The 18,539-nt window shown below is 49.8% G+C and overlaps 7 protein-coding genes across 7 annotated transcripts; 4 read left to right on the top strand and 3 right to left on the bottom strand.

Annotated features, from left to right (window-relative positions):
* Window positions 1–1,319: 1,319 nt before the first annotated feature.
* Window positions 1,320–4,691, top strand: VTN00DRAFT_7057 (uncharacterized protein; the record flags this gene model as incomplete). The annotated part of the gene is made up of 1 exon (XM_069433762.1): window positions 1,320–4,691. The coding sequence occupies one exon, from the start codon at window positions 1,320–1,322 to the stop codon at window positions 4,689–4,691; it is 3,372 nt and encodes a 1,123-aa protein (XP_069287111.1).
* A 1,749-nt stretch (window positions 4,692–6,440) lies between these two features.
* VTN00DRAFT_7056 (uncharacterized protein) lies at window positions 6,441–7,781 on the bottom strand (the record flags this gene model as incomplete). The annotated part of the gene is made up of 1 exon (XM_069433761.1): window positions 6,441–7,781. The coding sequence occupies one exon, from the start codon at window positions 7,779–7,781 to the stop codon at window positions 6,441–6,443; it is 1,341 nt and encodes a 446-aa protein (XP_069287110.1).
* Window positions 7,782–9,655: 1,874 nt separating this feature from the next.
* VTN00DRAFT_7055 (uncharacterized protein) lies at window positions 9,656–11,162 on the top strand (the record flags this gene model as incomplete). The annotated part of the gene is made up of 5 exons (XM_069433760.1): window positions 9,656–10,207; window positions 10,277–10,396; window positions 10,462–10,805; window positions 10,869–10,952; window positions 11,021–11,162. 5 exons carry the CDS (start codon window positions 9,656–9,658, stop codon window positions 11,160–11,162), a joined length of 1,242 nt encoding a protein of 413 aa, XP_069287109.1.
* Window positions 11,163–11,215: 53 nt separating this feature from the next.
* On the bottom strand, window positions 11,216–11,891 carry VTN00DRAFT_7054 (uncharacterized protein; the record flags this gene model as incomplete). The annotated part of the gene is made up of 2 exons (XM_069433759.1): window positions 11,216–11,430; window positions 11,651–11,891. The coding sequence occupies 2 exons, from the start codon at window positions 11,889–11,891 to the stop codon at window positions 11,216–11,218; spliced, it is 456 nt and encodes a 151-aa protein (XP_069287108.1).
* A 112-nt stretch (window positions 11,892–12,003) lies between these two features.
* On the bottom strand, window positions 12,004–12,324 carry VTN00DRAFT_7053 (uncharacterized protein; the record flags this gene model as incomplete). Its single annotated transcript, XM_069433758.1, has 1 exon — window positions 12,004–12,324. One exon carries the CDS (start codon window positions 12,322–12,324, stop codon window positions 12,004–12,006), a length of 321 nt encoding a protein of 106 aa, XP_069287107.1.
* Window positions 12,325–13,118: 794 nt separating this feature from the next.
* VTN00DRAFT_7052 (uncharacterized protein) lies at window positions 13,119–14,424 on the top strand (the record flags this gene model as incomplete). The annotated part of the gene is made up of 3 exons (XM_069433757.1): window positions 13,119–13,435; window positions 13,505–13,752; window positions 13,817–14,424. 3 exons carry the CDS (start codon window positions 13,119–13,121, stop codon window positions 14,422–14,424), a joined length of 1,173 nt encoding a protein of 390 aa, XP_069287106.1.
* A 317-nt stretch (window positions 14,425–14,741) lies between these two features.
* Window positions 14,742–16,097, top strand: VTN00DRAFT_7051 (uncharacterized protein; the record flags this gene model as incomplete). Its single annotated transcript, XM_069433756.1, has 4 exons — window positions 14,742–14,869; window positions 14,924–15,002; window positions 15,054–15,869; window positions 15,930–16,097. The coding sequence occupies 4 exons, from the start codon at window positions 14,742–14,744 to the stop codon at window positions 16,095–16,097; spliced, it is 1,191 nt and encodes a 396-aa protein (XP_069287105.1).
* Window positions 16,098–18,539: the final 2,442 nt, after the last annotated feature.

Below are 18,539 nucleotides of genomic sequence, written 5' to 3'. Positions count from 1 at the left end.
CAATATTACCTCAGATGCCCTGTCGAAAGCCCATCTTAGGTATTTTATGATTCGGGCCCCAACTGGAGAACAGAGAATGTCCCGTGTATAACTGTGTATAGGACAAATACATGAATATATCTTTCACAGAAATATTTCTATCAATCCTATCACACATTTGAGTGCTATACGCAAGTTGGACTGAACCTTGAGCTCCTTTTCACTCCCGAAATTTTGTCGCAGAAGCTGGTCATCAAATAATGACTAACGCTAGTAAGCGTCTATATCCACTAAATAAGAAAAGGAAGACGAGCAATTAGATCGATCTTTTCTCCAACCCAAACGCTTTACATGGGTGATACTTTTAAAGTAGTGGTAACAAATGGTGTCAGAGAAATAAAGCTGGGTTGACTCCCGAACCTGGCGGCGAGAATGGAAGCTTCGACGACTATTAACAACTACCCTGGTACTCTGCTAGAAATCTACAAATGATACTAAGCTTACCTCAACCTCAAAAACAAGACAGGTGGTAATCTATCATAAAAGTCTGTGCATTTAAAATGAAGGGGGTCAAAGTGTTGGGTTGACACCGACAGATGTAGCAGTGGCCATTGAATGCCTTGCTAAAAGGTATCCGAGGTATAGATGGCTTGTAAACAACCTCCATTCCTTGGATCTGCAGGGCGAAGATAAAAGTATAAAAATTGTTACTGTCATGACGTGTTGCTTCATCTAGTTTACCTCAGAATCAAGTTTTACCTGCCATCGCTATATCGGTTTCGACTTCTTGCTGGCCACCATCCATAACACCGTGTGTTATTATAAAGATTTCCACCTAAATTATAACCTAAACTTCAAGATTCCTTTCACATTAAACCAAGTAGCAATAAATACTACTCCTAACTCCAGGTACTACCTGTCAGTCTACACTCTTCTCACGATTCACTCACCCAGTACTACCTCGCACCTGCTGGTATTGTCAGCTGCTGTCAGCGGTATGAGCTTATTTAGGACCATAAATTTGGATTAATTCAGACTACTTTCAGTTCTATTCGAGCACAACTTGGTGTCAGCTTGCTATTGTTGATACGTGAATGAGCAGGTCTCCACAATCGCCTTGAATGGTCTGGCGCGCCTTGGCTATTTAAGGCAGGACAAGGTCACGTGACATTGAGCTTCGCGCGGGCGCGATCTCAACGCGCCAAGAAGCGCAGATCTATCCCGCATCATGGATTTTATTTCTGGGGTCGCTCCTCTGCTGGTACTCGAGAGCTGGTCCAGCCTCCCTTCCTTTCCCCTCCTCTGAGCCCATATCATGACCCTCGATATCTGAGAATACGATGGAGGATACAGTGCCCGATACGCCGGTTAGGTCTCAGAAACTTGTGCAGGGCACTCCCTCCAACTCCAGTGTTGTAGATGATCCGGAGTATGAGACGGTCGCCACTGTTCCCGTCCAGAACCATCTACCTACAACACAACCACTCACACCTTCTCAACAATTGACACAACCTACGCAGATCATCGAGAGGCCATCGTCCGACCGAAAGAGCTCCGTCGTCCAAGTCGCCGCTTCTTCACCGATCCCTTATCCTCGTCCTGTCCAACGAAACGGCATTCTCTCGAATGCCATCGCCCCCAGTGGCACACGATTTTGTCCACCTACAGCGGCAGGGCCTGCGAAGCGAACGCCTGCCATATATCTCGACGACGACGGGCCAACATACCGTGGTGGATCGTCTGATGAGGAAGATATCCATAACACTAGGACTACAGACATCAAACCTTCAAAGTTCACTAAATCGTCACGGAGCCCTGACACAGTCATGGAGTCGCCTGTCGGCACGAACAGCGCCAAGGAAAAGTTCAAAGAGATCACTGCATCTGCCTTTTACAACCCAAATGCAAAACGCACGGCGAGTCAGATGGGCTCTGCGCCCAGCGGCGGTCCGGTCAAAAAGCCTCGCCAGGACGCCCCATCTCGCGCTCAGCCTGTAGAATCCAATATCACATCGCTTCAAGACATCGACGACTACCAGACTCGAGTTAAGGTGGAGAGGATGCTAAAAGTGATGCCTCACAAGTCCGTCCACGCATGCGTCGAGGCTCTCCTGTTAAAACGTGGCAATTATGAAAACGCGTTGGACTACCTTGCGACAGCTGAAGAGCAAAGTGAGATGGGACAAGCTGAGAAGATTGGCTCATCTGACGACGAACTGAGCATGGATCCCAAGACGTCGCCCATGGCGCCGGCGAAGCAACAGATCAAAGCACGTGGCAGAATCCAAGACAAATGGTCATCCGTGCACATGCAAAATCTCTCAAACCAGAAGAAGCAAGATGCTGCAGATGAGTCGAAACCACGGAGGCGCTTGATTAGAGGACCCAAGAACCGCGCTGCTAGCCCTGTGAGCTCAGCGCGCTCCGAAAGCACCACGCCAAAGAAACCAGGCCGACTCATCAGAGGCAGAAAGCCATCTCCTCCACGCTCCGAGTCTCCTGAAGCGACCGAGATTCCTGAAGATGATTCTGATTCCGGTGTTGAGCAAACAGCGGAAGACGGTGAGCTCGAAACGAAAGTTCTCAAGTTCTTCAACACTTGTACTGTTTCAGAACTCGCGGATATTGCCGCCACAACTGAGCAGTTGGCGAACTCCATCATTTCACACCGGCCTTTTTCGTCTTTGGATGCCGTCCGTGCTGTCACCAGCGACGATGAGCCAAATACGAAAACAAAGAGCGGCAGGGGTCGCAAGACCAAGAAACCGATAGGAGATAAGATTGTCGACAAGTGCCTAGATATGTGGACTGGATATGAAGCTGTCGACGCTCTTGTTTCTCGGTGTGAAGCTCTTGGAAAGCCAATTGCCACGGAAATGAAGAAATGGGGCGTTGACATCTTTGGGAAGAGAGACGGCGAGTTGGAGCTGGTTTCGTTGGACAAATCTGAATCCCATGACTCCGGTATTGGCACGCCGGCGAGCCAGCGGTCTGATGAGGATAGCGATGGCCCTGCTGCTGCTGGACGCAAGACTCGGTTCATCTCACAGCCAGCGATCATGAACAAGTCGTTGAAGATGAAAGATTATCAGATTGTGGGCATAAACTGGCTCTCCTTGCTCTTCGAGAAGGAGCTCAGCTGTATTCTGGCAGATGACATGGGTCTGGGCAAGACATGCCAGGTCATTGCCTTCCTCGCACACTTGTATGAAAAGGGTATCAAGGGTCCCCATCTTGTCGTTGTTCCTTCATCTACACTGGAGAACTGGCTTCGTGAGTTCAAAAATTTCTGTCCAACTCTTTCGGTTATGCCATATTATGCAGGTCAAGCCGAACGAGCGGAAATCCGGGAAACCATTGAGGAGAATATGGACAGTATCAACGTCGTTATTACGACTTACACCATTGCAAAAGCCAAAGTCGATGCACACTTCCTTCGGAGCCTGGACTTTTGTGTCTGCGTCTATGACGAGGGACACATGTTGAAGAGCAGCACATCGGTTCTCTATGAGAAACTGATCCGCATCCCAGCCCAGTTCAGACTTCTTCTGACTGGCACTCCGCTGCAGAACAATCTTCAGGAATTGGCTTCATTGTTAGGATTTATTTTGCCCAAAGTCTTTCAGGAGCGCAAGGATGATCTTCAATACGTCTTTGCTAACAAGGCGAAGACCGTTCACGAGTCTCACTCCACACTACTTTCAGCGCAGCGGATCGCGAGAGCTAAATCCATGCTCACGCCATTTGTATTGCGCAGGAAGAAGCACCAGGTCATTGATTTGCCTCCTAAGATTGCCCGCGTGGAGTATTGCGAGATGAATGCCATTCAGAAGGAGATCTATGAGCATGAGAAGGAAGAGGTGCGGCAGCTTCTTGCTGATAGAGCAGCTGGGAAGAAGACCGGCAACAAGTCCGCAAACATCCTGATGAAACTACGTCAAGCCGCTATTCATCCTCTTCTATATCGTCGCCTCTACAATGATACCATACTGAGCCGTATGGCCAAGGCCTGTTTGAAGGAGGAGCAATGGTCAAAATCCGATCCCGATGTCATCTTTGAGGAATTACAGCCTTACAATGACTTCGAATGCCATACTATGTGCACGACTTATCCAAACTCACTTGGAAAGTTTGCTTTGAAGAACAATGAGTGGATGGAGTCGGGAAAAGTCGAGAAACTCTGCCAACTCCTGAAAAAGTTCAAGGAAAATGGTGACCGCACTTTGATTTTCTCTCAGTTCACCATGGTCATGGATATTCTTGAGCATGTCCTTGAGACTCTGCACATGGGCTTCTTCCGACTGGACGGTCGAACGAACGTTGAGGATCGTCAGTCTATCCTCGACGCCTTCCACGAAAAGGTTGATATCCCGGTGTTCCTTCTTTCTACGAAGGCTGGAGGTGCTGGTATCAACTTGGCGTGTGCAAACAAGGTCATCATATTTGACTCGAGTTTCAATCCTCAGGAGGACGTGCAAGCGGAGAATCGCGCGCACCGTGTCGGCCAAACACGGGAGGTTGAAGTTATAAGACTTGTCACGAAAGGTACCATAGAAGAACAGATCTATGCACTTGGTCAGACGAAGTTGGCGCTCGACCAGGCGGTCGCGGGCGACGATCCTGCTGACTCGAAGAAGAACGAGGAGGCGGGAATGAAAGTCGTGGAGGATATGGTCATTGCGGATTTAGAGAAGGAAGAAAAAACTACTTGATGCTACTACGTGCGTTTTCGATAAATTATAATCGACAGCCGTTTGCCCTGCGACAGATGATATCTACTGTCTTATTCTCGAAGGGCCTTTTTCTATCGGTATGACTGTTTCTTTGTTATGGCATACTCCTGAGTGAGTTAGAATCCTCGGTTCTGGGAACTTGGAGTAGGGTTATTTACCTGCGGGAATAAGAATTTCTGTGTATCACTACCAGGCCTTTTTAGTCCTCAGTTATTCTGCTGTCTACCTGTTTTAATGGGTTGTTTCCAATTTCCTCCACCTTCGCTCCCTCTGGAGACCGGAGATCTGACTTGTGGCTTCGATGCCCATTAGTCAAATGTTCTATTACCAGAGCGTATGTGCACCGCAGGTTCTATTCTTGCGCTTGTTCTGTTTCCTGTGGCGAAGACATTTAGTGAGGGAAGATATCCGCGCTATACCCTGTATCTGTGGGCATAATTGTCTGCTCATTTCTTTCTGTTTTTCCAGCTCAGGATAAGTTTACGATAATTGCCCTGGACTATGAGTTCCACTTGAATGGATGATCTGGATGGAAGTCCTGTTATCGGTAATGTTTTTGTCATTCTATTGTTCTGCGGTGTGTTCGCTGTTTTTACCAGTGTCCATGTACACAGTAATCGAAATGCGAAAAAAAGTCTATATAATAGGTCGGCTTAACATATTCTCTATTGGAGTTGTCTTGTAAACTGCATACGGGTGTCCGGAATTGAAATTTCCGGAGGATAGTGATCCCTGCAAGATACCCATGGATCTATATCCATATTGTGTGCTTTATATTCGGCTCAGCTTCCCTTGCCCGAAATTGACTTAAACCTCTTCCGCACCCATTTTAAGCCAACCACCTGGCCTCATCGTAATAATACGCAGTGATATATCTCTTACTTTATCCACTACCTTCTTCTTATTCTTATTCTTACACCCTAGTCCCTATTTTGAAGCAGAATCTCAACCAACAATCAAATAAATCCCAAAGGAAGTGATGAAGAGGCAAAAAGATCACTCAACCTTAAACAAACATACACAAGGACCTTCTCAACTTAAAGGACTACTCTCCTCGTAGCTCAACATGTACAGTACAGTACACACATACATAACTACCCAAGTGAACATCGAATTGACTTGGAAGCCTTTATTTGTTAACGAACCGAGCTAGATGGGCAGATGATGAGCCAGCTGTTCCAATACTTGTACTTATACCGACCCTTCTCAGTGTTAAGTCCAAAGTGTAAAGGCTACCGTGAATCCTATAGAGTAATATTGTGTTTGTCAGTTAATGATGGAGCATTAAAGAATGGTGTGATCTCGACTTATGTACATTACTACGGAGAAATTCTGGTCGACTACAGTACATACAAAGGGACTATTTCACAGAACCGTAGTCAGGTTTATCTACCGACAGCGGCCTCCTACAAAGGTCGTTCTGGAATTCAATATTATGTTTGAAAAGTATTTTTGAAATAGCTACCTAACCTAAGGTATATATGTCTATCATAATAAGATCAACCCCGCTCGTGGATTTTACACGCACGAGCGAGAAAAAAAAACTTGCCGTTCCAAAACATAAAACACCGAAATATGCAAATCCGATCCACCATGCTATGCAGCAACCAATTAATCTAGTAGAAAAAGCTAGGATGTGTACTGGCATACCCCAAATATCCGAATCCAGTGTGGACGTGTATGTACTGTTGTCGGAGAGGAGAGAAAAAGGAGCGCTGGTTGGAAACATTACACGGCAATGCCGGCGCTCTGAGGCTGTGACGGAGCCGGAGCTGAGGCATCAATTTCAGTTTCAGCCTTCGGCTTGGGAGCGGGGCTAGGGATCGAGCTGGTTCGGATCGGGCCGCCACCGCTGATGACTGGGGAGTTGGGTTTCGAGTTCGACCTCGTCGCGCCCCCCGCGGCCCTAGCAGACTCGTTGTTCTCCATCGCATTCTGCACTGCTTGGCTCCGTGCGTCGCTGTCGTCGTCATCGGTGTTGATGGTAGATTTGTGGGAGATGTTCAGGATCTGGTCGACCTCCTTCGCGGCTGGCAGGAGATCGTCGAACTTCAGGAGATGGCAGCAGTCCGTGTAATTCTTTGCAGCCTTGGCGTCCTTGAATTCCTTGTTCTTGCCCGGGATGAGGATGTTGAGCAAGTACTTGGTGTTTCCGAATCTGTTCTCAACCTGCAAGCAGGCATCCATGTAATCATGGACGACGTCCCGCCAGGGCAGCAGCCCACCCTCGGCCTGCGTACGGAAGCACGAAGGGTTTGCCTCTGCGGCTGTCGCAATCATGGCGCCATCGACACCGTACTCCTCAATTAGAGCGAGGGCCTCGTCGCGGGAAGTCACATCGCCGTTCATGACGCACGCGACACCGGCCTCCCGACAGACGGAGGCGATCATCCGGAGTTGGTCACGGATGGCGCGCTCCCGGGGCCGCATAGGTGTCGTGCGGCAATGGACCGTCAAACCTGTGATTCCGGTCTTGCAGAGTCGTGTCACAAGATCTTTCGTCATCTCTGGTGTCTCGAGCAGACGGATCTTGACCGAAATACCGATCCGATAAGGGTTCCCAACCTCGCGGACCAGGGCCTCAAGGATCGAAACAAGCCTGTCCGGAGTCCGCAGCAGAGCGGCACCCATTCCACCGCTTGTGCTAAACGGTTTGGGACACCCGGAGTTGACATCAATTCCTGCGACATCGGCGGCCACAACCTTGGCCGCCTGCACGGCCAATTCCGGCGAAGCCGTTCCAATCTGGAAGATCAGTTTCCCGCGCTCCCGTACAGGATCAATGCGGTATATGATTGACTCCTGGGTCGCTTTCTCGGCACGCCCACCATTCGACGGCAGCCGGGTGTACTCGATCGTCTGGTTGCGAGGGTTGACGCGGCGCGTGGCACCAATGATCGCGCGGTCGATCGTCTCAGGTCCCCAGACCAAGTCTGCGCCGTATTTCAGGGCTAGGAGACGCGATGGCAGCTCCCCTGAGCGCACCATTGGCGCCAGGACGACCTTGCCACGATAGTCGACCCCGTTGGCGGGGATGGGAACGCGGGGTGGTGTAGTTGGCGAAGTCATCGCGGCACGCAGAGATCGGAGGAACCTAAGCATAGCATCATGGGGCGGAGCCCAATGTGTATGATGCGATTCCTAAATAAGGATGCACAGGGTGGTAAGCCGTTTATGGCTGCAAGGACGACATGGATGGACGAAGATCAATGTTTGATGTCCGGCATGGAGCGTGAGGAAAAGTTCAAATCACGTGGCGATAGTCTGATAAGTCAGGGTTTATATCACGTGGGAGTGGCAAGGTGACCCACCATACAGCAAAGAGAACGCATGTCATTGGCTGTCATAATGGCCCTGATCGATATCAGATATCAGATTGACGATCTACGGGTTTCGCTGAGTTTCAAAGGGCTTCGGAGTAGAAAGCCCGCTGCTGAGAATCGAGCAAGGCAGCTGATATTCTGACAAGCTTGGCCTCCACTGCCAATATACTTGGGATCATGCAGAGCCACACCAAATGAACCTTGCAGGAACCCTGGGTAGGAGCGGATGTACCTGTATGTTCTGAAGGGAAAATATAATTCCGCCTATCACAGCGGAGATAGCAAGTTTTCCTTTTTTCGTTCTCTGGCAACGACCAGAGGGACTTAAATTTACCTGCTTTGTCTTCGATAGCGTGGCTCGGAGAATGGCATCGAACATTTGCTATTCCTAGACCCTGTCACCGGGTTGCAAAGTGCGTAAAGGGTCCCGTTCATCTTGTAAGTCAAGTACAAAGCTTTTCACCCTTTGCCATTGCCCTTTAGCTTCTGTTTGATTTGCTCACAGATGCCATCGGAGGTACGCCATTCCAGAACTGGGTAACATTTCTCCTATCAGTTAGCACCTTTTGACCAGACAAATATAACATTGTTTTTCCAATTGACAAGTTTTGAAGTCCAGATGGAACTATCATAGGTCGTTCGGGGCTATAATTAAATATCATTTCATTATGGACTTCATTATGGACATTGTATAATGCACCTTGAGAGACGCACTGGATGTCAAGTGGCGTGGCAAGGGAACGCGCCAATGTGGAGTACTGTGGCAAGGGTCGTCTTGAGACTCTTTTGGGACCTCCATTTTGAGGGGTAACTCTTTTTGGATTTTGACAAGAATCAATTTGGGAATTCTTTAGGTCGCTCCTGTCCCGATGTGGCACATGCATAGCTTCAGTGTGTCAGTGAAGTCCCCCAATCACATCTTGCTACAATTGAGTTGGGGGAACACGTAACATGTATATTCACGCTCTTACAGACCATATCCTAACGGTGTATCTGCACTGGCTAATGTTCGGAGGGAATGATCCAGAGCTCTTCGATATTGTATAGCAGCGCTGTGCTGTTGTAGATCAATCCTCGGAGAAATTAAGAGCGAGAAGCTTCAGAGCCGGTTGAGGGCTCAGAGAAGTTGAAAGTTTGCGTGTACAACACGTGCTATCAAGACATCACGTAGGCTGGTGATGATGTACACCGTGCAAGATTACCATGGGTAGTCAGATACTTGGCAGCAGGTCAGAATAAGATGGCGGGAGGGCTCCTTTGCACCGAGGGCTGGAGAGGGGCGGGATCGTGTGCGGCGGAGTCCGGAGCGACGCCAGCCGAGGATGGGATGGAGGCTCCCCTGCAGTCCGATCTTGAACCCTTGGGACTAGTTCAGGAAGAGCTTGGTTGTTCTACAGACACGATAGACTCCGTGCAGGTCAGAGATCAAGAGCCCGGGGTCGCTGTTAGACGCAGGTGGTGAAAAGCTGAGCACGGCCAACCATTCAGGAACGATACCTCGGACAGAACAGCTTTTCCCGTGTGCAGGACCGACACCGAGATCTCTCTTGCCGACAGGCAGCTGTAGATTTAAAGCCTGTTATAGACCCAGAGGAGAAGCAGATCCAAAAGATTCCTCCCATGTCCCCCGCTGCCACGACAGCTTCTTTGCTGCCACATCTGTCCCAATTGGCGCTCTCAGCTGGAGCTCCCTTGACCCGACCGTGCTGGCTCTCTGGCCGTCGCAGCGTTCCCACCGCCTCAACACGACTCGCCCGCTCTCGCTCGTGCTTCCCACGCACTTCAGCAACGCTGGCTCCCCCCACCGCCGCGACGTCCGCCAAACGCCCCTCCCCCTCCTCCTCTTCCTCTCTTCCTCCTCCGTCATCCTCTTCTTCATCCTCTCCTGGCATTGACCGAGTGGCCTCTTCCACAACGTCAAACCGCGCTGCTCTTCTTGCAAAACACTTCTCATCGTCCGCGACCCCGCGTTCTTACCACACAGAACCGTCCACCATGTCTTACACCGTCCGCAAGGTTGGCCAGCCCAACACCCTGGACTACAGGGTCTACATTGAGAAGGATGGCGTTCCGATCTCCCCCTTCCACGACATCCCTCTCTACGCCAACGAGCAGCAGACCATCCTCAATATGATCGTTGAGATCCCCCGCTGGACCAACGCCAAGCAGGAGGTATGGACAAAGCATACAGACCACAGTCCCGCCGCGGTCCATGAATATCGTTGCTGATGAGCTGTCCAGATCTCCAAGGAGGAGTTCCTCAACCCTATCAAGCAGGACACCAAGAAGGGCAAGCTCCGTTACGTCCGCAACTGCTTCCCCCACAAGGGTTACCTCTGGAACTACGGTGCCTTCCCTCGCGTAAGTCCGCCAAAGTCTTGTATCAAGAGGATCTGTTTCGATGGGTGATAACTGACTTCTTCCAGACCTGGGAGGACCCCAACGTCGTCCACCCCGAGACCAAGGCTAAGGGTGACAACGACCCTCTCGACGTCTGCGAGATCGGTGAGCTCGTCGGCTACACTGGTCAGATCAAGCAGGTCAAGGTTCTTGGTGTGATGGCCCTGCTGGATGAGGAGGAGACCGACTGGAAGGTCATCGTCATCGACGTTAACGACCCTCTGGCTCCTAAGCTCAACGACATTGAGGACGTTGAGCGTCACCTCCCTGGCCTTCTCCGTGCCACCAACGAGTGGTTCCGTATCTACAAGATCCCGGACGGCAAGCCTGAGAACCAGTTCGCCTTCTCCGGCGAGTGCAAGAACAAGAAGTGCGTTTTTGACTTTCATTTACCTTGGCTGTCTGGGCGGCAATGCTGACTTTCATTCCTTAGGTACGCTACCGAGGTCATCCGTGAGTGCGCGGACGCCTGGGAGAAGCTTGTCACTGGCAAGACCCCTCGTGGAGAGATCAACCTGTAAGTTCTCCCGGCACTATACTCGAGGATATTATCTTTTGGGTCAGGGTTACTGACGTTTCCACCAGCGCCAACGTTACCAACGAGGCCTCTCCCGACCGTGTCGACCAGAGCCAGCTCGCTAACATCCCCAAGGGCGAGAACCTGCCCCCGGCCCCTATCGACGGCAGCGTCGACAAGTGGTTCTTCATCTCCGGTGCTGCTGTTTAAACGTTTGGAAATTAGACAAATTCCAGAAAGGCAAATACCCGTCGTCAGTCTTATTATACAGAGACTAAGTCCTCTATCTCAACATTCTCCTGTTTCACAGTGCATCTGAACCACGCATCTTCACGTATATACTTGGGGGTGGGGTAGCTCCGATGCATATGGGTCGCTGGAAAAATGATAAAAACAATTATTTCAAATGATGATTTCCCTTTGTCTGGCTTATTCTCGCATCGAGAAGGGCCACGGAGTAGCTCTGGCTCATTACCGTCTATTATGGTAATGGATAGACAAAAAGATCAATTTGTGTACTACATCTCGGCACCTACAACGTCTGCATGTCGATGCTGGTAGATGTCACAAAGAAACAGAAATATAGAGGATGATTAGAGGAAAGAAGCCAAGTAACAGTAAAGCTGTAAATCTATGTTGGCCGTTCTTTGGCTATATAGAAATGGTAGATATACACGCAGAAAAAAAAAGAAAGGTACAGTACATGGCGTGGATCTCGTCAGATCGCTCCCTTGTCTCCCTTAGCACCGTTTCTGGATCGTACATGTCGAAGTTCTCCAGAAGACTGGTTGATCCCAAGCATGGCTTTGTCTTCAACAGCCGTCTTTCCGACAAATTTCGGTTCGCAGTCGAGGGACGTTCCTGGAGCTCCAACACACCATCTCGGTGTGCTGGAATCTCCTCCTCCTCCCTCATTATTTTCACTTCCCCATCTCCCATCCTCACTCGTAATCGAAGAAGAGTAATGGAGTTTTCCCACACGACGCCGTAAGGTGTATCATAACCAACAACAACAAAAAAACCCACCAAAATCCGTCTTAATAGTTTTAATTTAACCCTTCAAACTCTCCTCCCTCTCCACACCCCTCCCCACGCGCGCAACCTCCTCAATCACATCCCCGATCTTCAAGTTCCTCTTGCCGACCTCGAGCTTGATCTCCTTGCCGCCCTTGAAGCCCACCGTCATCTCGGGCAGCTTGGTCGAGTTGCGCGGCAGTTGCGTCACCTGGATGTCGATGTGCGCGGCCGAGCTGGCGGGCGCGGTGGTGGGGTTCTGGAGCATGTTGAGGAAGAGCCGGCAGGGGCGGGAGACGCGGGAGAAGGGGTTGAAGGTGGTCTTGAAGGAGGTTATTGTTTGGATGGGGATGGACATTTTGGGTTTGGGTTTGGGTTTCTTTCTTTGCGGGTTCGGTGGAGGTGTAGTTTAGAGAGGGGTTGGGTTGGGTTAGGTAGGTTGTTTGTTCGTTCGTAAGCGGGAAAGGGAGGAAGAATTGAGTATTTGTTTCTGGCAGCTATGTTAGTCCGTTGATTATACTTGCAAATTATTCTATAGGAATTCAATTCAAGAGAGCAGCATATTAAGGTTGATGCACGGCGTAAGTGGTGGTGGGATTGAGCTTACCTCAACTTGACTGGAGAACCAAAAGGTCGAACGAGTGCGCGCGTTCCTTTTGACAGACTGGAGAGGGGAATGTTGTCGCGTCTCCAGGTCGACTCGATCCAATTCTGGAATTCAACAGTTCAATTCGACCCTCGCGGCGGCTAACCTAACCTTCACTCGCTCACTCCGCGGACGTTCGGTCCAGGAAACTTTTCGGGATCTGAGATGGATGTTTGTTCGGGATGCAAACACACCCGGACTAGCTATGACCATACAGTACCTAACAGACGATGACGCTTCTGGCCAGCTTCGCGCATAGCTTGGTCTTGGTCTAGTTCGTGCAGAGGCGGAGGCTGGTTTAATATGGTATGCAGATAATATTTCGACTTTACTACGACCTCCGGCGCTATTTTTTGTGTTTGAAATTTTTAGATAATACCCCTTAGCTTATTCCAGCAACAAGAGCTTCTTTCCGCATCCACCGTTCGGGCACCTCTTCCACGTCTCCCTCTACGGACTCTGGCTCCGTATTATTTTGTCTTCGAGCATTTAAACAACCTGCAACGATGTCCTCTACGTCCGCTCTACAAATGCGCCTGAAAGAGCTCTCCATAGCCCTGGGCCAGATCCACCCGCTTGTCAACCGATTACGGAACTTCACCACGGCCATCGGCCAAGGCGATGAGGCGCGCCTGGAGCTGGGGGCAAAGATACACGCCGGTCTGAAGGAGGCGGAGGAGGAGATGGAGCTGTTGAAAGTTGAGGTCGAGGCGCTGGAGACAGGCGCAGGGAATAGGAGGAAGGGCGCGGACTCTGCGGAGAAGGATGCGGAGAGGGAAAGGGTCGTTGGGATGGCGGAGAGGTTGGGTGAGGATTTGAAGAGGTAAGCTATGCTCTATCTAGTCCTAGATCAATTCTTGTATACGATGCTGACTCTAATCTCTGCGGCCAGAACGAGAGGGGAATTTCGAAATGCGCAATTACAAGCGAAGCGCAATGCGGAGAATGCGAAACGGAAAGAGAGGGAGCTGTTGCTCTCGCGGCCGAAAGATGGTGAGAGTCGCAAGAAGTCATCGGAGAAACTCACACATGACGATCTGGTTGTGAACGCCTCGAGCGATGTCACTGCTGCGCTGAGGAGAACGCATCAGCTGATGCAGGCGGAGCTCTCGAGGAGTCAGTTTGCACAGAAGACATTAGGTTAGTCTCCCTGTTCATCGATGTCCTGAGATCTGTATGGACTTTTGCTGATGTTGGCTCGCAGAGCAATCGACTGCTGCCCTCTCATCTCTATCAGAATCCTACAGCAGTCTCGATACCCTACTGTCTTCGTCCCGCACCCTTGTCAGCTCCCTCCTCCGTTCTCAAAAGTCAGACACATGGTACCTAGAAACGGCATTCTACATCCTAATCGGCACCATAATATGGCTTCTGTTCCGTCGGATATTATACGGCCCGCTCTGGTGGCTTGTCTGGATACCGATTAAACTGGTCTACAAGCTCACTCTGATGATGATGAGCACGGTTGGCATTCCCGGTGCTGCAGTAGAACTCTCGCGACTATCTACGTCGTCTGCATTAAGCAACAGCGCCACAGGCGCAACACCGACTGTCTTCCCTGGGGGACCTCTCGTCACGGGAACTGATGAATATGAAGAACCAAGCCCCGTTGCGCAGTCAGATAGCGAAAGCATGGTTGAGCAGATCGGAAAGATGGCAGAGGAGAGCACAAAAGAGCAGCATCTTGAAGTTAGCGATGAAGAAGAGACCAATGTCGATGATATATCACCGCAGGAGAGGGAAAGGCAGGAGGAGATGCCTCGGAATCCAAAGAAGAGGATGTATGAGGAGGGTAAGAAGGATGAGCTGTAGATAGGCCTTATGATGCTATGCCATTCTTAATTTAATAATGATGTATTTGAACTATGAAGGTCCTGACACCACATCAAAGTACAAAGTACGGCGTAGATGGGGAAAGGGTTTAGGGTTCTATCTATGCAGATGTCTTGGCGTTCCGTCAAGGGCGTTAAGTGGTTTCGCGTATCACGTGTAGACGCGTCTCCGGATCGACCTCAACGCCAACTCCGGAAGACTTGCGCGACATTGTGTTGCTAACCTCCTTTGGATAGAAGCTTTATTATTGAGAGCGGAAGTCGTCTGAGAGATTATATCTCAAAGTACAGACGGAGATGGCAGCCAATTTCTTCAACAACAAAGCACGCGCGGCGGCCGCTGCAGCAGCCTCTAGCAGCGCGAAGCAGAAGCCTTCAGATGGCAAAGAGGATCAGACGCGGCTGCAACCTTGGGTTGAGAAATAGTACGAATGGCCTATTATTCTTCTCTGAAGCTCCAGCTGATTTTGCGTTCGCAGTCGACCCAAGTCCCTTCACGATGTCGCCGCTCAAGACCATACAGTGACCGTCCTCCAGAGGACATTGCAAGCCTCGAATGTATGCAATCCTTCCTGCGCATTTACCCGTAATAACTGCTAATTGACCCAGCTTCCACACATGCTTTTCTACGGCCCTCCAGGAACCGGTAAGACCTCTACTATTCTCGCGCTTGCAAAGTCCCTCTTCGGTCCCGCCCTCTACCGCTCTCGTATCCTAGAGTTGAACGCCTCCGATGAGCGTGGTATCAACATCGTTCGTGAAAAGATCAAGGACTTCGCCAGGGCCCAGCTCTCTCAGCCTTCCGGAATCGACGCCGCCTACCGCGAGCAATACCCCTGTCCTCCATTCAAAATCATCATCCTCGATGAAGCAGACAGCATGACCCAGGACGCTCAGTCTGCCCTCCGTCGCACTATGGAACAGTACAGCCGTATCACCCGGTTCTGTCTTGTGTGCAACTATGTGACGCGAATTATCGAGCCGCTGGCGAGTCGATGCAGCAAGTTCCGCTTCAAAGCCCTCGACGGCGTCGCGGCAGGCGATCGGCTCGAGGAGATTGCGAAGGCGGAGAACTTGAGGCTGGAAGATGGGGTTGTCGACAAGTTGATCAAGTGCAGTGAGGGTGATCTTCGACGGGCGATTACATACCTGCAGAGTGCGGCTAGGCTTGTAGGGGCGAAGGGTGCTTCTGGTGCTAAGAAGGACGCGGATAACGACTCGGAGATGGTCGATGCGGACAGCTCTTCCGAACTCATCACCGTGAGGACGATAGAGGAGATCGCTGGTGTGATTCCGGAGAGTATCCTGGACAGATTGACCCAGGCCATGCAGCCCAAGAAGATTGGCTCCGCATATGAAGCCGTCGCTGCTGTCGTTACGGATATTGTGGCCGATGGATGGAGTGCGACGCAACTCCTGAGTCAGGTATGTTACCCTTCTACCATTATGCTTTTGTAGAAACGTAAGTAGCTGACAGTCTACTAGCTATACCGAAGAATCGTCTTCAATGACGCCATCCCAGACATTCAGAAGAACAAGATCGTCATGGTCTTTTCAGAAATGGACAAGAGGCTCGTCGACGGTTCGGACGAGCACCTTTCGATCCTCGACATGGCGCTGAGGATTTCTGGGATCTTGGGTGGAGGATCTTAGTCATAACGAATCATGAGCAATGAGAAGAGGTGTAATAATTTCCAGCATCATGCCATGAGATACGAAGGGACACACTCGCGGGCGAGTTGAAGGGCCTGGATATGGGCATTTCCAGTTACCCTAACGAGTCATTATCGTTATCAAGCGTGCGGAGCTTTCGGACTCGTTCCACCATCACATCAATACCCCCAGTTTCTCCCCCGCCGACTCTACAGCATCAGAATCCACGAATACACGGGTCGGGGCCCATAATTGAAACTACATGCATGGGAATTTGGCCAGCAACTATGTTGGATTCCCCCGAGCATGCCGATAATTTTCTCATTGTCATCGATGATATACGGGGGGAATATTACAATACTGCCTGGCCCAGTGAAAGGTTATCAGGGTTACAAAAAGCGCGGGATCTCGACAGGGGTGTATATACGTTTATTCTCGGGGGCTCATTGTCTTAACCTAGAATCCTCAATAGAGCTGCGTGAAATAATATATCGAAGTCATAAACCGCCCATGGTTTCTTCCATTAATTAACGAATCGACTAAATATAAGGCATCCATTATGTAAAGGTTTAGATATACAGTAGGCGGCCATATCTTTCGGCACACCCTCCCCCCTGTCCAAGCAACTTAGCTTGCCGCTTTTGCTATATTTTGATCTGGGCCGGCTTTGTCTAGGGTCTGTGACCTATCATAGTGCCCAGATACCCTCCAGTGGCTTCAAGTCATGTGGTTATAGAATGGCAATCTGCCAAGACAATAGGTGGCAGGGGAGGGGGTGACAAAAGATATGGTTGTCTAACTACTGTACATACTTCTTCATGGCGAGTATCCGCTCTTTCTTCATAGGCTTTGATGTCCCCTTGAATTTTCCCCGATCGATAACATTTATAGTTAGCCATTCTACTTACAGACACCGACTACGCAAAGATAACGCAGGAGGTGAGATACGCCCTTTTTTGTTTTTCTCATTAAAAATATCCCAGATGCTAGTTACATGACCGCGAAAATCAAATGGAAAATCAATGGAAACTAAGAGAGGAAAAGCAAAATCAAAATCAAAATCAAAATCACGATTTCCAGATTCATAACTTCATGAACAGGGCTAGATGCCGCAAAATAGATAGGGTACATAGGTACCTCTTTGAAGGATATCTGTCTGAAAAAGAAGGGACAGATGCGCTCTTTCACTCGCTGCCAGTAAGGTATGTATCTGTATCCGTTGAGATTGCGAAAGTGCGTTCTCGTTGGGATTGGAATAGACATGCGAAGGATAGGAAGAGGGGGTTTGGGGAAAAGGGGATAAAACAAAATGAGAATGCTGTTGTCGCCATATAGAGGCATATGGATCTTTCGAGGGGCATGCTGTCGCACTTCTTGTCCGTCATAGCTCGTGGCCGGGATTGGAGGTAAAACTGGGAATAAAATCACAGGAAGGAGAAAAAGCAAGGGTGCTGGGAAACAGGAAAAATGTGATGTATGCAGTTAAGGGCTCGAATCTCAAATAAGAAATTATTGTGCTCGTTTTTCAAAGCTTCGGTGCAAAGAGAAAGGGTCCATTCTTTGAGACAGAGACCACTCTGCCATCGTTCACGACTTAGGTTTGAAGGTACTCATCTTCTACTTCCGTCAGATCGTCTGTACTTCCGTTGGAAGAAATAGAAAAGACTTCTGGGGGTTCCTGGTTTGAATTTTCCTGTTGACCCTCATCTGCCAATGCGAGTTCTATTCTTCGGAAAAGGAATCAGGCGACAGAGGAACATTGTTCTGTTCGTAAGATACTAGACTAGGGTCCTCGATCGCTTCATCTTTGGCACTTGAAGAGGTCCCGTGTGAGTCGGTTTCCATCCCAAGGGTTGTTTCTGGCTCAGCATCGCTCTGGGATAGCGAGAAAGGGCCTGTATATTGACCATGACCCTCTGCTCTTTCATCAATTGCTGCAGAAATCAGACCTTTAAGCAGTTGCTCTTGGTCAATATCCGAGGATGAGGACGTAACCTCATGTTGTTTTCTTACAGACTCACTCCGATGAGTGACCAATTCATTGAGCTTTGCTGTACTTTCCACAGCTGAGTCTAGTTTGTCTTGCCTGCGTGTTATGTGCTCGACTTTCTGATATGTAGTGTCTCTTATGTCCTCTGCCTCGTTCGGCCGTGAGCCAGTATCGCGGTCTTTGTGGAATTCTGGCGGGATTTGACGGTCATGGCGCAGTGATCGAGGTGCTTCTGCTGGGAGCGGTTGTGTATTATTTTCTGGTGATGTACTTTCTGGTCCCTTTCTCTCATTGCCCGGATGGTTAAGTGCATTCGATCTCTTACTATCGTCTACCCAGACGACAGCGGCAGTCCAGATCTTGCTTTTTCTTTCTCCCTCCTCATCGAACCAATGTGCCGTCACAACCGGCTGTATTACCATGATAATACGCTCCCCATCCAAGCAGTTGTC

The sequence above is a fragment of the Thermoascus crustaceus genome, assembly GCF_041956765.1.
Source record: "Thermoascus crustaceus strain CBS 181.67 unplaced genomic scaffold VTN00scaffold_4, whole genome shotgun sequence".
NCBI classification, from domain to species: Eukaryota; Fungi; Ascomycota; class Eurotiomycetes; order Eurotiales; family Thermoascaceae; genus Thermoascus; species Thermoascus crustaceus.
The sequence above is the reverse complement of the archived record's forward strand: the minus strand, read 5'-3'. Positions and strand labels throughout refer to the sequence as shown.